Here is a 13,751-nt window from a genome sequence, read left to right on the forward strand (position 1 = left end):
AACTGCTGTAGATTTAATATAATAAACGTAATAATATTAGAAATATAAGGGAACGTTATAAAAATGTGTAAAAATGACAAAAAATATTACAAAATTACTAAAAATTTAACTAAAAATATTAAAAATAATTTGAATGAAAGCACATTTCAAAATAAATACTACAAAATGATACTAAAATAACTGCTGTAGATTTAATATAATAAACATAATAATATTAGAAATATAAGGGAACGTTATAAAAATGTGTAAAAATGACAAAAAATATAACAAAATTACTAAAAAAATTAAAAATAATTTGAATGAAAGCACATTTCAAAATAAATACTATAAATTGATACTAAAATAACTGCTGTAGATTTAATATAATAAACGTAATAATATTAGAAATATAAGGGAACGTTATAAAAATGTGTAAAAATGACAAAAAATATTACAAAATTACTAAAAATTTAACTAAAAATATTAAAAATAATTTGAATGAAAGCACATTTCAAAATAAATACTACAAAATGATACTAAAATAACTGCTGTAGATTTAATATAATAAACATAATAATATTAGAAATATAAGGGAACGTTATAAAAATGTGTAAAAATGACAAAAAATATAACAAAATTACTAAAAAAATTAAAAATAATTTGAATGAAAGCACATTTCAAAATAAATACTATAAAATGATACTAAAATAACTGCTGTAGATTTAATATAATAAACATAATAATATTAGAAATATAAGGGAACGTTATAAAAATGTAAAAATGACAAAAAATATAACAAAATTACTAAAAAAATTAAAAATAATTTGAATGAAAGCACATTTCAAAATAAATACTATAAATTGATACTAAAATAACTGCTGTAGATTTAATATAATAAACGTAATAATATTAGAAATATAAGGGAACGTTATAAAAATGTGTAAAAATGACAAAAAATATTACAAAATTACTAAAAATTTAACTAAAAATATTAAAAATAATTTGAATGAAAGCACATTTCAAAATAAATACTACAAAATGATACTAAAATAACTGCTGTAGATTTAATATAATAAACATAATAATATTAGAAATATAAGGGAACGTTATAAAAATGTGTAAAAATGACAAAAAATATTACAAAATTACTAAAAAAATTAAAAATAATTTGAATGAAAGCACATTTCAAAATAAATACTATAAATTGATACTAAAATAACTGCTGTAGATTTAATATAATAAACGTAATAATATTAGAAATATAAGGGAACGTTATAAAAATGTGTAAAAATGACAAAAAATATTACAAAATTACAAAAAATTTAACTAAAAATATTAAAAATAATTTGAATGAAAGCACATTTCAAAATAAATACTACAAAATGATACTAAAATAACTGCTGTAGATTTAATATAATAAACATAATAATATTAGAAATATAAGGGAACGTTATAAAAATGTGTAAAAATGACAAAAAATATAACAAAATTACTAAAAAAATTAAAAATAATTTGAATGAAAGCACATTTCAAAATAAATACTATAAAATGATACTAAAATAACTGCTGTAGATTTAATATAATAAACATAATAATATTAGAAATATAAGGGAACGTTATAAAAATGTGTAAAAATGACAAAAATATAACAAAATTACAAAAAATTTAACTAAAAATATTAAAAATAATTTGAATGAAAGCACATTTCAAAATAAATACTACAAAATGATACTAAAATAACTGCTGTAGATTTAATATAATAAACATAATAATATTAGAAATATAAGGGAACGTTATAAAAATGTGTAAAAATGACAAAAATATAACAAAATTACTAAAAAAATTAAAAATAATTTGAATGAAAGCACATTTCAAAATAAATACTATAAAATGATACTAAAATAACTGCTGTAGATTTAATATAATAAACATAATAATATTAGAAATATAAGGGAACGTTATAAAAATGTGTAAAAATGACAAAAAATATAACAAAATTACTAAAAAAATTAAAAATAATTTGAATGAAAGCACATTTCAAAATAAATACTATAAAATGATACTAAAATAACTGCTGTAGATTTAATATAATAAACATAATAATATTAGAAATATAAGGCCTGGAGAAGTGTTGGAAATGAATAAAATCTTTAAACGTAAATTTCTATAGTGGAAATATTTTTCCTTTTTCCGCTCAGCTCTAAAATGTATAGAATTTTCTCAAGAGTGTAATCAAATTATTTTTATATATAGATTCTAAATATGAACAACTGGAAAAATCATTAATTGTTCAAAACGTTTGGAAACCCTGATACCAATAGAGTGTTAGGGTTACTTTTTCAAATAACTAGTAAAGTTTTGCATTACTTTTAGATTTACAACAAAATATCTGAATTACTTTTTCAAAAAAGTAACACAAGTTACTTTGTTTTCCCATTTATAGACTGGCCTGAGAGAAATCAGGTGTAACGTTGCTTTAGCCTAAAGCTTATTCTTTCATTTTTTATGTGAAAGGGCTTTTACATTTGCCAAAAATAAACATTGCATTTATTTTTTTTGTTAAAAATCAAACAAGCAAGCCCAGCCCAGGTGAGAAAAAGGCAAAAGTAACATAATACATTACTTTTCATAAAAAGTAACTAAGTAACACAATTAGTTACTTTTTCAGGGAGTAATGCAGTATTGTAATTCATTACTTTTAAAAGTAACTTTCCCCAACACTGCTTATAAAACCCATCTCAAGTGTTCCATTTTTTATTTTCCTAATAACCATGGTGTAACCATCTGTGTAACAACAAAACAAATTTTGTTTAGATTTGAGATTTACATAAACATCAGTACAACCAAAATGAATTTTTGGACCACTGAATCCATCTGTGTCAGTTCATAGAAGTCACTACATAGACAAACATACTCCAAATATGAAATGTGGGAAAAGGAAGTTTATTTTAGATGTAAGGACTATTAAAGACTCAGTGTGCAGCACTTAAGAGCTGTAGATGTAGATCTCTATGTGTCCCACAACCTAGGTACATCTATCCTTGAGCTGTCATCCATTTCACTCTACAGCAGACATTTCTATTCACAGCCGTCTGGTTTCAGCAGTGGCCCGCACTTCAATAGACTTACAAAAATAAAAAAACACATTTTAAAGAACCTTCAAAGGTTACGCATATTCTTGCATTGCCCGAGGTTGCAGTGAACCAACAAATCTAGCGCTACATTTTAATGCTTAAATAACTGACATGAAAAAACAAGAAATTGATGAGCCAGTACCAAAAAAAAAGCCATTCACAACATAAGAAAAGCATTTCACAAGTTTTTCATTGTTCTATAGTATCATGCATAGATAAAACGCTATCTGTGGAACACATTCAGGTTGAGAAAGCTATTCTTACAAGCGCGAGACACGTTTGTGCAACAAAGCATTAGATATTAAGCTTTCAGTATGCCGTTGTGCAAAATTACTTCTAATTTCATTACCCATAATTCCCTGTGAACTGGCCAAAGTACCAGATATCGTGAGGCACAAAAGATAGGATAATCAACTGAAATATAAATGAAGCAAATAAGAATGACAATACATCTGAAATCAATCAAGACATGCAGTTAATGCTGTAATGAAGCAAACATAAATATATGTCAAACACAGTGGTTCTATTGACATAAAGAAGTCGTGATTTCACGAACAGGTTGAATGAATGAAAATAATACAAGTGCAGAATAATGTAGTGAGCAGGTTTGCTGTGTGTACAAAGTGTTTTAAGCTATTTTTCTGAAATTTAGCATCCAATTGCACTCAAAAAGTTCACTAAGATTGTCCGTGAGTGGACTAATGGACTGAATAAAGGATGAGAGATATAATGGACTCTCCATTACACAGAAGAGCACATTAAAGAAATGAACAGTCCAGAGACTCCGTTAGAGGCAACATCGAGCTACGAATAAAGTGACACATGCAGATTTGCATTACATACAGCGTGGTGTTGTAAAGGTGTTAATCACCATATAAAATGAATGTTTTGTTACAAACAACTAGTCATTTCACTGCATAAGCCTTCAGAATCACACAATATTCCACTGAAAATCTCAGTGAAATTCCCTGACAATCAATCATTGCTGGTTCTTCAGGTTTGTAGATGATGTCCTGTGGCAGATGTTGTTTTATCACTGTGGCTGTAGATACTAGTATTTTACTCATCCACTTCTCCTGCTGGTGTTCTATGTCAAAATTGTTTTGGGAAAAAAAAAATAAAAAATTCTGGTAGAATGCTGGTAGAATGCTTCAATCGCTCATTGTAAGATGTTGGTGGTCGGTGTTGAGAGATCTAGGTATGGGACTATCAGCCTGTCAGCAACCTGTGACAGAAACAGATGGTTAATGACAGCTGCATTATGCAATATTATAATAGATATTTGTGTGTTCTACTTAACTTGAAAGGAACAGTTCATTCAAAAATGAAAATCCTGCCATAATTTATTTGCTCTGATGTTGAGCTATGCTGGAGGAAATATTGATTTAGATTCGGGTCTGTCTGTTGCAGAGTTTTTGTATGACTTCAGAATACTTTAAATATAGAAAACGAGTTGTATAGACTATTTTTATGATTGTTGCTTTTTGAAAGGTGATTTTGCATCCACATTCGTTGTAATTGCATGGCAAAGAAAAAGCAGTACAGGCTTCATAGTTTCTTTTTCTGTGAAAGCCAAACAGAAAGTCACATGAGTTTAAAACAACATAAAGGTGATGATTTTTGGGTGAACTATCCCTTTAAGCAAATGAGGTCAAAACGTATACATCTGTTCAAAAAAATTAACCCTCATGCTGTGTTTGGGTAATTTTGACCTGGAAAGGATTTTCTTTTTCCCACAAATGTTAGTTAATGTTATCGCATTGGACTAAAACTTACTGACTTTGCTCACCCAGGGTATAACCACTTCCCAAATTTTCTAGATAATTTTTATAATTTTTATTTATAAAAATTATAAATAATTTTATAATTAAATTAATTAAGTTAATTGTATAATTAACCTTGTTACAGTTGTGGTGTTCCTGGTCAAAAATGACCGGCCTACAAAAAAAATAGCTTATAAATCTCTCATTATGCTATATTATCACCGAATATTGGATTCAAACTTGTTTTCTTTCAATTAGGAGAGGTTTTGAACTTATTTAAACTGACTGATTTTAGGCGAACTCATTGATCTGAGCTTATATTGGTCAAAAATGGCCATCCATTGAAAATGAACGGGTGGGATTGAAAATAAGGAGCATGTTCATCATGTTCATGTTCACATATACATGTGTGCTTGCAAAGATAAAGGCCTCGGATCTGCGCATACACTAATAAACTATTTTGAGTATTATAGGCTTTCGCCTACGATCAATCAGTTTTAAAAATAAGTACAAAACCTGTCCTAATAGAAAGAAAACAAGTTGATAAAAAGATTGAATCCAATATTTGGTGATACTGGACTTTGTTCCATTTTGTACAAGATAAAAGCATTTCAAAACTTCCTGGTTAAACATGAATTAACATTAATATTTTGTAGAATATTAACAAAATTATCCACAAATAATGTAAAAATCTGTTCTAATTGAAAGAAAAACAATTTGACAAAAAGATTGAATCCAACATTTGGTGATAATATAGCATAACGGGCGATTTACAAGCAATTTTTGACCGGGAAGGTGGGAACCCTAAAAGTGTTACAGAGTTTTCAACACAGCATAAGGGTTAAAAATCACATTATTATTATTATTGTTATTAAGACAATGGCAATATATCATTTACACCCCCATAAACATTCACTCTCTTTGTCTTAGATGCATTTACAAAGATTGTCCTCCCCCAGAGATCATATCAGCAGGGAAATGATGTACAGCTTAAAACCCCAAGCAGGTTTCACAGCTCTATGAAATGTCACATTTGTTTTCTCTGGTTGAAAAACATAAAAAAACTGCAAGCCCCACAGGAAAGGCTGGGACTCTTCTAAAAAACATGAGGCAGAGAAATAGCCTTCTAAAAATCAAACTGTAATTCATAACTGAATGTTCTGTTGAAAATATGAGTAAAATCTATGGTGTTGTGGGTTGTTGCCAGTGTGTTGTTAACAACTACTAAAGTGTATTTAGTGGGTTTTAGCACATTGCGACACAGTTGCTAGGGTGAAGTATATGGGACGAAAAGGTGCGTTCGCGCTATGTTGGAATTAACGTAATTAAGATTTTTTTTTTTTCTTTATTTTTGCCATTATTGCCTTTATTACAACAGGACAGGAAGTTGACAGGAAGTGAAGTTGGAGAGAGAGGGGGACGGGATCGGGAAAGGTCCATGACCCAGGACTCAAACTCGGGATGCCCGAAGCGCAACTGCACTATATGTCGGCGTGCTGCCCACGAGGCTATTGGCGCCGACTAATTACGATATTTTGACATGTAAAAAAAGTGTATGTCCGTAGAACTGGTAATTACAACTAGTAAAGAATCGCAAGTCTGATTGTTTAGAACAAATTTAATATTGAAATAAAAATAATCAAAATGAAATGCTTACTAAAAAAAATTTATATTTTAATTTATTTTATATTTTATTTGTTTACCTGCATGTAATGTGACAATTAACCATCGTCAGAGAAACGTGAATATGAATGTGTTGTTAAATTATAGAAATATTAAATTAAAAGGCAGTACAAGTGAATATTTTATGCAGAGATGTTCAGCTGAGAATACCTGATTTAGAGAGTAATGGCACACCTCTCTTCAACAAGCCTCAAGATTTGAGGTATATTTTGAGGTATAGCATAAATGCTGCAGGACACGTTATGCACCAAAGTTTAATACTTATGTTAAAGGGATAGTTCACCCAAAAATGAAAATTCTGTCATTTACTCACCATCAATTTGTTCCAAACCTGTATGGTACCAAACACGTTGGTAACCAAACAGTTGATATGCCCCTTTTTTCTTTTTTTTTTATTTATTGAGTTTTTTACCATTCTAGGGAAGTTAAAGGGTCCCATAAACTGTTTTGTTATATATATTACATATTCTTCAAAATATCTTCTTTTGTGTTCAACCTTAAACACAAGGGTTTAAGGTTTTCTTCAAACCCATAACCCCTGGTATGATTAGTGAAAGTGATAGTTGGCTTAGCAAATTACACTAAGGGTTGGATAGATTCATACAATGCATAATTAGGTAAAAGGAAAGTCTTTTCCTTGACACCAGCACAAGCTCCATGGGCAGAAACAACTACTTACCCAGTTTTACCTCACTTTTCCTAGGTCTTCAACTCCTTTGTTTAACTCCATTTTTGATTTCGTCAGTGGTCTGCTGTGGCTTGTTCTGCTCCCATATGTCATCCTGTTCCTCCTCACCCTCATTGACCTCACCGTCACCTTTCCCATCATCCCCCTCTGCCAAAGCCTCACTCTGGCGTACGCTGACAGAGATGACCAGGGCTTGCACGATACCATAGATCAAAGCAAACTGCAGCAGGTACTCCTGTACTGCCCACAGCAGTCCGGCCATCCCGACAGATGACACCAGAAACATGGCCATCCCATGGAGCCACAGCTTCAGGGCCCCTTGCACCCCCAGCACGTCCAAAATGATCTTGGTCGGAGGGGACACAGTACTCAGGAAGCCCACCACGAACAAATCAAAGAGGTGGCGGAGGAAATTAAAGCAAATGTTGTAATGTTCAGGCAAAATTTCACCCGTCCACGAGCGAGAGAAGAAGCGGAATGCTGATGCCTGCCGAGACAGCGGCGTGGGGGATGGCGGGGGCGTCCCATAGTCCGATTCCCCGTCGACTTCATCAGAGTCCCATGTACCTTCATTCCACCCGGCACATTTCTGCTGCCGGAGCCCGGTGGACGTCGACCACCGGGGCCAAAAGAAGTATCTGGATGGAAGCATTCTCCTCCACCAGCGTGAGGAGCTCTGGGCCGCTGCTTTCTCAGTCTCAACATCAGGACTCATCGCCCGAAGCTCTTCTACTTCCAAAGGCTTAAAATTCTCTTCGGTCTCCCAGAATTCCTCAGCTTGTGTCTTTTGGTCCTTTTTGGTATTCTCGCCCCTCCAAACCCAGGCAGTAAGTCCCCATAAACTCCATCTGCTTTTAATCTGACTGTCCGTTGTTACGGGTTTCTCTGGTTTGGTCTTACTGCCCCAGGACGAGTATAGATTCACTGGACTGACCCACCCCCAAACTCGCCCTACAACTGCGGTCATGTTGGCACTATTACTTTATAATGCACTAATAGGAAAATTAAAAAACTATAACATGAATAAAGTGTCAGTCTGTGAAAAGGCTAATATAATTGTTAATTAAACTGTAATTAACTATAGTATTAAGCAATCATATGAACAGGTATTTCTTAATCTAATAGTATAGCTTTTAAAAAGTAAAAAACGACGGTTGGTGTCCCTTTAAGATAACATATAAAGTTTTACACTGCCACAAGTAACTTATAAGGCATCTAAACAATGACACCTCAACAGACCTGTATTAAGGCGTGTTTGTATTAACAAATTAACCAGAACATAACTTACAGACCACACCCTTGCAAATCACTCGATGACAGGAAGATAAGTTAATTAAAATTAAAATTAAAAAATAAAAACAAAAAATATCACTGTGGCAGTAGGGTCTCATATATTTTGTGGTCTACAAATATTTTCCTCGGGCGAAACGGCGTCGGTTAGCATGTCTGAACAAGCCGATCGACTCCACAACTTTATATGCTAAACTGTGTCGATGTCGAACGGCGAAACACTATCGACCGGATAATCAAACATACCTCCGACGTGAAATCTTTAATAGATAATAATAACTGACGGTTACATCCTCAGGACATCACAGTCCCTCTGCTTCAGATGCAAAAACAGATCACTTATCGATGCCAGCTTCACATTCCTGTTCATACCGCCCTGCACTGCACAAACTTAAACGTTTTAACAAATAAACAATTGTAGACAGAGTGCGAAAATACAGACCAGTGTACGTTAATTCCAAGATATTCCCCGCGTTTTGACAGAGATAACTGAGAAAATGTAATTAAAACTGTCTGTGCAAAAGAGCTGGCTAACTTGACTAGTAATGGGAAGTCCGACTCGTTCCCGCGAATCGATTCTTTCAAATGGTTCATTTGAATTGTGTCATCACGTGGTCCCTCCCTGTTCGAAAGCGTCTCAAAGCCATATGTTATGTACGCATATAATGCTGTTCATTGCGATCTTTTCCGTTACAAATCACTCATGCGGGCTGAATGTGGAATAGCATACTATTACTGCATTTAGCAGACGTTTTTATATAAAGCGACAATACAGAAATAAGCAATTCGTCTAGAGAGAGAACAATATTTGTGTACAATGCCAGGTTTATTGGGAAGACGAAAGCTTTTAAATAGTAAGAGAAGTTACTAATATGCCATTCCAAATCCGAAGTATCTTACTACAACTTTTACTTCATACGAGAAATATGCTAAAAAATTGCTCAATTTAAGATTTTAATCAGCCTCTTTCACTCTTCTCTGGTCAAATGAGTTTCAACAGATTCATTGAAAAGATCCGACTCAGAAGAAAGATTCGTTCACAAATCTGGCGTCATTACGCACTAGTACGTGAAGAACAAAACCGGTTACATTGTCATCACTGACCCAATGACCTTCACTCTGGAGATTTGCGGCAGTCCGTGTGAACTATTAAAGTCTAATAATAGTCGTGTGCGTTTGTTACAAAGTAGATCAGCCGCAAAAAAAAAACAACAACAAAAAAAACAAAGTGTAGGGAGATTGAAGTAGCGTGAAGTGAAATATGATAAACGCCACCACTAACAAAAGCAAGTTTCCATAATAAAAGTCCTTTGTGATCGTGATCAAACAGTGGGATTACATGCATAATTAATCAAATCCACATTTTATTTGAAGTGTGTTTGAATACCTCCAAAAAGACCCATAGGTTAAAAAAAAAAAAAAAAAAAAAAAAAATCTCAGGTCTCTATACAAATTGATTCTTAATATCTCAATTTTTTTTTAAATCAGGCTGCACATCAGATATTACATGAATAACCAAATTCATACTTTAAAGGTTTAAACCATTGCAAAGTTAAATCACATGTTGGTGATACTGAATGCTACTGTACTGTTAAAATGACTGCATTTGAGAGCATTTGCACTAATATTAATCTATTATCCAGCAACATGAATAAGATGAAGGCATACAATTACATGCAACAAAAACAACAACAACAACATATATAATTGTGATTTTTATTAAAATGTAAAAGTAAAAAGTAAACTCAATTTAGAAAGTGCAGTTTACAAAGAACTGGAAAGTGAAAAACAATTAAGCAGTTACTCCTCAAACGGTCCTTGGAAATACAACAGCACTGAAACAACTGTTTAAATTGATACACAATACAACAACAAAGTAGCTTGACAGTTCCCCATTGTGCTGCAAACCAATCACAACTCCTCTTCTGACACGACTTCGGCTGCTGTCCTTAAAAGAAAACAAGTGCATTAGATTACAAATGAGGAAAACAAAGTGTATCAGTTGTCCGTCAGTGTTTCAGTGCGCCGCGAGAAAGTTACTTCATTGACTTTCAGTGGAACCGAACTACGCATTCATCATTAACACGAGTTATAACCAAAGCTAGGTTTATTGGTCCATTACTTACACGAATCTGCACATTCACATGCATTTACCCATCTTTGGCACATAATTCTGGCATCATGTAAACCTTAAAAAAAAAAAAAAAAAAAAAAATCCAATGTCAATCAAAAGTTCTTCATATATACATGTTCATAATCAAAATCTGTGCTCAGAGAAATGTGTAGAGCTTCATGTTGTCATCAGAGACTCTAGTCTATTGAATCATCATTGCACATCACTGATAAAAGATCAGCACTGTTAGGATACAACACCAACCTTTATGTAGAATCATGGGCTCAAGACATTTTAACGTATATGTTGGCTGCAAATCTTTTGCTGAAATCCTTGAAAAGAAACAAGTTGTTAGAACTCATCATGGGCCACACTTGCAAAGTCATGAGAATAAGAAACAAGTCCTTTCTTACTGGTTGTCAACTGTTGCCATCAACCATTCTGTTGGAATCCAACCTGAACAAATTTGACAATTAGGGACATCCAAGCCACTTCTTTTCAATCTCAAGCTGTACTGCATGTGTTCAGTGCACTATAAAGAGCTTCATGGGTAAATCAGAGACTCTAGTCTAATGAATCATCATTACATGCAATAATGGACAATAGAGCAAAATGCTTTCCTTTAAAAAGAAAGACTAATTGTTAGAGGTTTTCATTGGCATGAACTATTTCTTACCCATTGGTTGTAAACGGTTAACATCAGCTTCCTAGCAACATCTTATTCTCCCATCCAACCTGTAAAAGTTATTTTAACATTTAGGAACATTCAAGTCACTTCTATTCAACCAAAAGGTGTGCTGCATGTGTTCAGTGCACTATAAAGAGCTTCATGGGTAAATCAGAGACTCTAGTCTAATGATTCATCATTACATGCAATAATTGGACAAAATGTTTTCCGTCGAAAAGAAATTATTAAAGGTTTTCATAGGCATGAACTATTTCTTACCCATTGGTTCTAAACAGTTAACATCAGCTTCCTGGCAACATCTTAATTCTCCCATCCAACCTGTAAAAGTTATTTTAACATTTAGGAACATCCTAGTCACTTCTACACAACAACAAGCTGTTCTTCATGTGTTCAGTGCATTATATAGAGCTTCATGGGTAAATCAGAGACTCTAGTCTAATGGATCATCATTACATGCAATAATGGACAATAGAACAAAATGCTTTCCTTTGAAAAGACAGACTAATTGTTTGAGGTTCTCGTAGGCATAAACTATTTCTTACCCATTGATTGGGTAACAGTTAACATCAGCTACCTGGCAACATCCATTTCTCCCATCCAACCTGTTAAAAAAAAAAAAATAAGTATTTTAACGTTTAGGAACATCCAAATCACTTAATCTCAAGCTGTACTGCATGTGTTCAGTGCACTATAAAGAGCTTCATGGGTAAATCAGAGACTCTAGTCTAATGATTCATCATTACATGCAATAATTGACAGTCGGACAAAATCTTTTCCTTTCAGAGGAAATTGTTAAAGATCTTCATTGGCATAAACCGTTTCTTACCCATTGATTGGGTAACGGTTGACATCAGCTACCTGGAAACATCTTGTTCTCCCATCCAACCTGTAAAAGTTATTTTAACATTTAGGAACATCCAAGTCACTTCTATTCAATCAAAAGGTGTGCTGCATGTGTTCAGTGCACTATAAAGAGCTTCATGGGTAAATCAGAGACTCTAGTCTAATGATTCATCATTACATGCAATAATTGGACAAAATGTTTTCCTTCGAAAAGAAATTGTTAAAGGTTTTCATTGGCATGAACCATTTCTTACCCATTGGTTGTAAACAGTTAACATCAGCTTCCTGGCAACATCTTATTCTCCCATCCAACCTGTAAAAGTTATTTTAACATTTAGGAACATCCTAGTCACTTCTACACAATAACAAGCTGTACTGCATGTGTTCAGTGCATTATATAGAGCTTCATGGGTAAATCAGAGACTCTAGTCTAATGAATCATCATTACATGCAATAATTGACAACAGGGGTTTTCAATATTTTAGATGCCACGGACCCCCAAATATGATTCTGCAATTTAAAAGCATGTATAAAGACCCAAATTATGCAGTGAACATATGTGTATAATATTATTTGGGGAAAAATATTTTCTACTATGTAACATTACTTCTCAGCATAGTACTTCTCAACATAGTACTGTAATATGAATTTAATGTATACAAATCACTTTTATTTATTTATTTAATAATTTTATCAATTTTATTTAGTTAAATATTATCATTACTATAATTGATTTTTACACTGCTTTTCTCTCAACTCTTCCACGGACCCCTTCAACTTGTGGCACCTGGGGGTCCCCGGGACCCAGTTTGAAAACCCCTGAAAGAAAATTAAAATGCTGCAGTCTCATACTTACATGGACGTTCTTGGCGCTTCGGCCCATTTCTTTGCAATTTGGTTCCCTAACACGACAACATTCAGGATTAGTAAACATTAGCAAACAATGAACATAATATTATCAAGTCATATTCAATTAAGCATGTTGGTCTATGGACTAAATGTGTCTATGACCACGAGGGCGAGGCCATAAGCGCCAAATCTTTTTGCAGCTTTTCGGTTCGCGTTAACGCGCGGGGCTGTCGGCGTTTCACAACAAATGTAAACAGATAACACTAAACTGTGTTTTTGGTATTTAATACAAAAATATAAATCCGTTCACCTTTACCTCAAAGACTGCAGCATCCGCAGAACGGGATCGCGCTGCGTCCAGGGAAGGTAATTTAAGAGGGTCCTAATGCTGCAGGTAGGGTAGCGAAATATCTGCCTGAATGAAAATATACGCACATTTCGTGCAGATATTACATTAAATTTTAAACATTCTTCTTCTTCCTCGTCAGTTTTTTACTTTAAAAACGGTTCTTTTTCTTTAAAAATATATTATGCGTGCAGTTTTTCTGACTTCATTTTAATCGAGAGAGAGAATATATGTACGATTTTCACACCACAAAAGTATATTAATATTATTGATTATTAATTAATTCACATATGAAAAGCACAGCCAATACAGCATGCAGAGGTAATCACTGGCCATTAAATTTTGTAATAAAAAAAAAAAAAATCACGAAAAATA

At 33.0% G+C, this 13,751-nt stretch overlaps 1 protein-coding gene and 7 non-coding genes across 8 annotated transcripts; all 8 read right to left on the bottom strand.

The window, feature by feature from the left end:
- Positions 1-2,901: 2,901 nt before the first annotated feature.
- lg9h6orf47 (linkage group 9 C6orf47 homolog) lies at positions 2,902-9,134 on the bottom strand. The gene is made up of 2 exons (XM_048201212.1): positions 7,239-9,134; positions 2,902-4,338 (listed from the first exon to the last, which is right to left on the bottom strand). Exon 1 carries the CDS (start codon positions 8,212-8,214, stop codon positions 7,267-7,269), a length of 948 nt encoding a protein of 315 aa, XP_048057169.1. The 5' UTR covers positions 8,215-9,134; the 3' UTR covers positions 2,902-4,338; positions 7,239-7,266.
- Positions 9,135-10,804: 1,670 nt separating this feature from the next.
- Positions 10,805-10,871, bottom strand: LOC125276314. The gene has a single exon (XR_007186634.1). It is a non-coding gene; the product is annotated as a small nucleolar RNA SNORD52 (small nucleolar RNA).
- Positions 10,872-11,171: 300 nt separating this feature from the next.
- Positions 11,172-11,238, bottom strand: LOC125276317. The gene has a single exon (XR_007186637.1). It is a non-coding gene; the product is annotated as a small nucleolar RNA SNORD52 (small nucleolar RNA).
- Positions 11,239-11,454: 216 nt separating this feature from the next.
- LOC125276318 lies at positions 11,455-11,521 on the bottom strand. The gene has a single exon (XR_007186638.1). It is a non-coding gene; the product is annotated as a small nucleolar RNA SNORD52 (small nucleolar RNA).
- Positions 11,522-11,725: 204 nt separating this feature from the next.
- On the bottom strand, positions 11,726-11,792 carry LOC125276316. Its single transcript, XR_007186636.1, has one exon. It is a non-coding gene; the product is annotated as a small nucleolar RNA SNORD52 (small nucleolar RNA).
- A 223-nt stretch (positions 11,793-12,015) lies between these two features.
- Positions 12,016-12,082, bottom strand: LOC125276319. Its single transcript, XR_007186639.1, has one exon. It is a non-coding gene; the product is annotated as a small nucleolar RNA SNORD52 (small nucleolar RNA).
- A 211-nt stretch (positions 12,083-12,293) lies between these two features.
- Positions 12,294-12,360, bottom strand: LOC125276320. The gene has a single exon (XR_007186640.1). It is a non-coding gene; the product is annotated as a small nucleolar RNA SNORD52 (small nucleolar RNA).
- A 203-nt stretch (positions 12,361-12,563) lies between these two features.
- Positions 12,564-12,630, bottom strand: LOC125276315. Its single transcript, XR_007186635.1, has one exon. It is a non-coding gene; the product is annotated as a small nucleolar RNA SNORD52 (small nucleolar RNA).
- Positions 12,631-13,751: the final 1,121 nt, after the last annotated feature.

This window comes from Megalobrama amblycephala, linkage group LG9, assembly GCF_018812025.1.
Source record: "Megalobrama amblycephala isolate DHTTF-2021 linkage group LG9, ASM1881202v1, whole genome shotgun sequence".
Lineage (NCBI taxonomy): Eukaryota > Metazoa > Chordata > Actinopteri > Cypriniformes > Xenocyprididae > Megalobrama > Megalobrama amblycephala.

What these genes read in the sequence shown, in the direction of transcription:
- lg9h6orf47 (XM_048201212.1), bottom strand. Translation starts at nt 8,214, where the DNA reads ATGACCGCAGTTGTAGGGCGAGTTTGGGGGTGGGTCAGTCCAGTGAAT.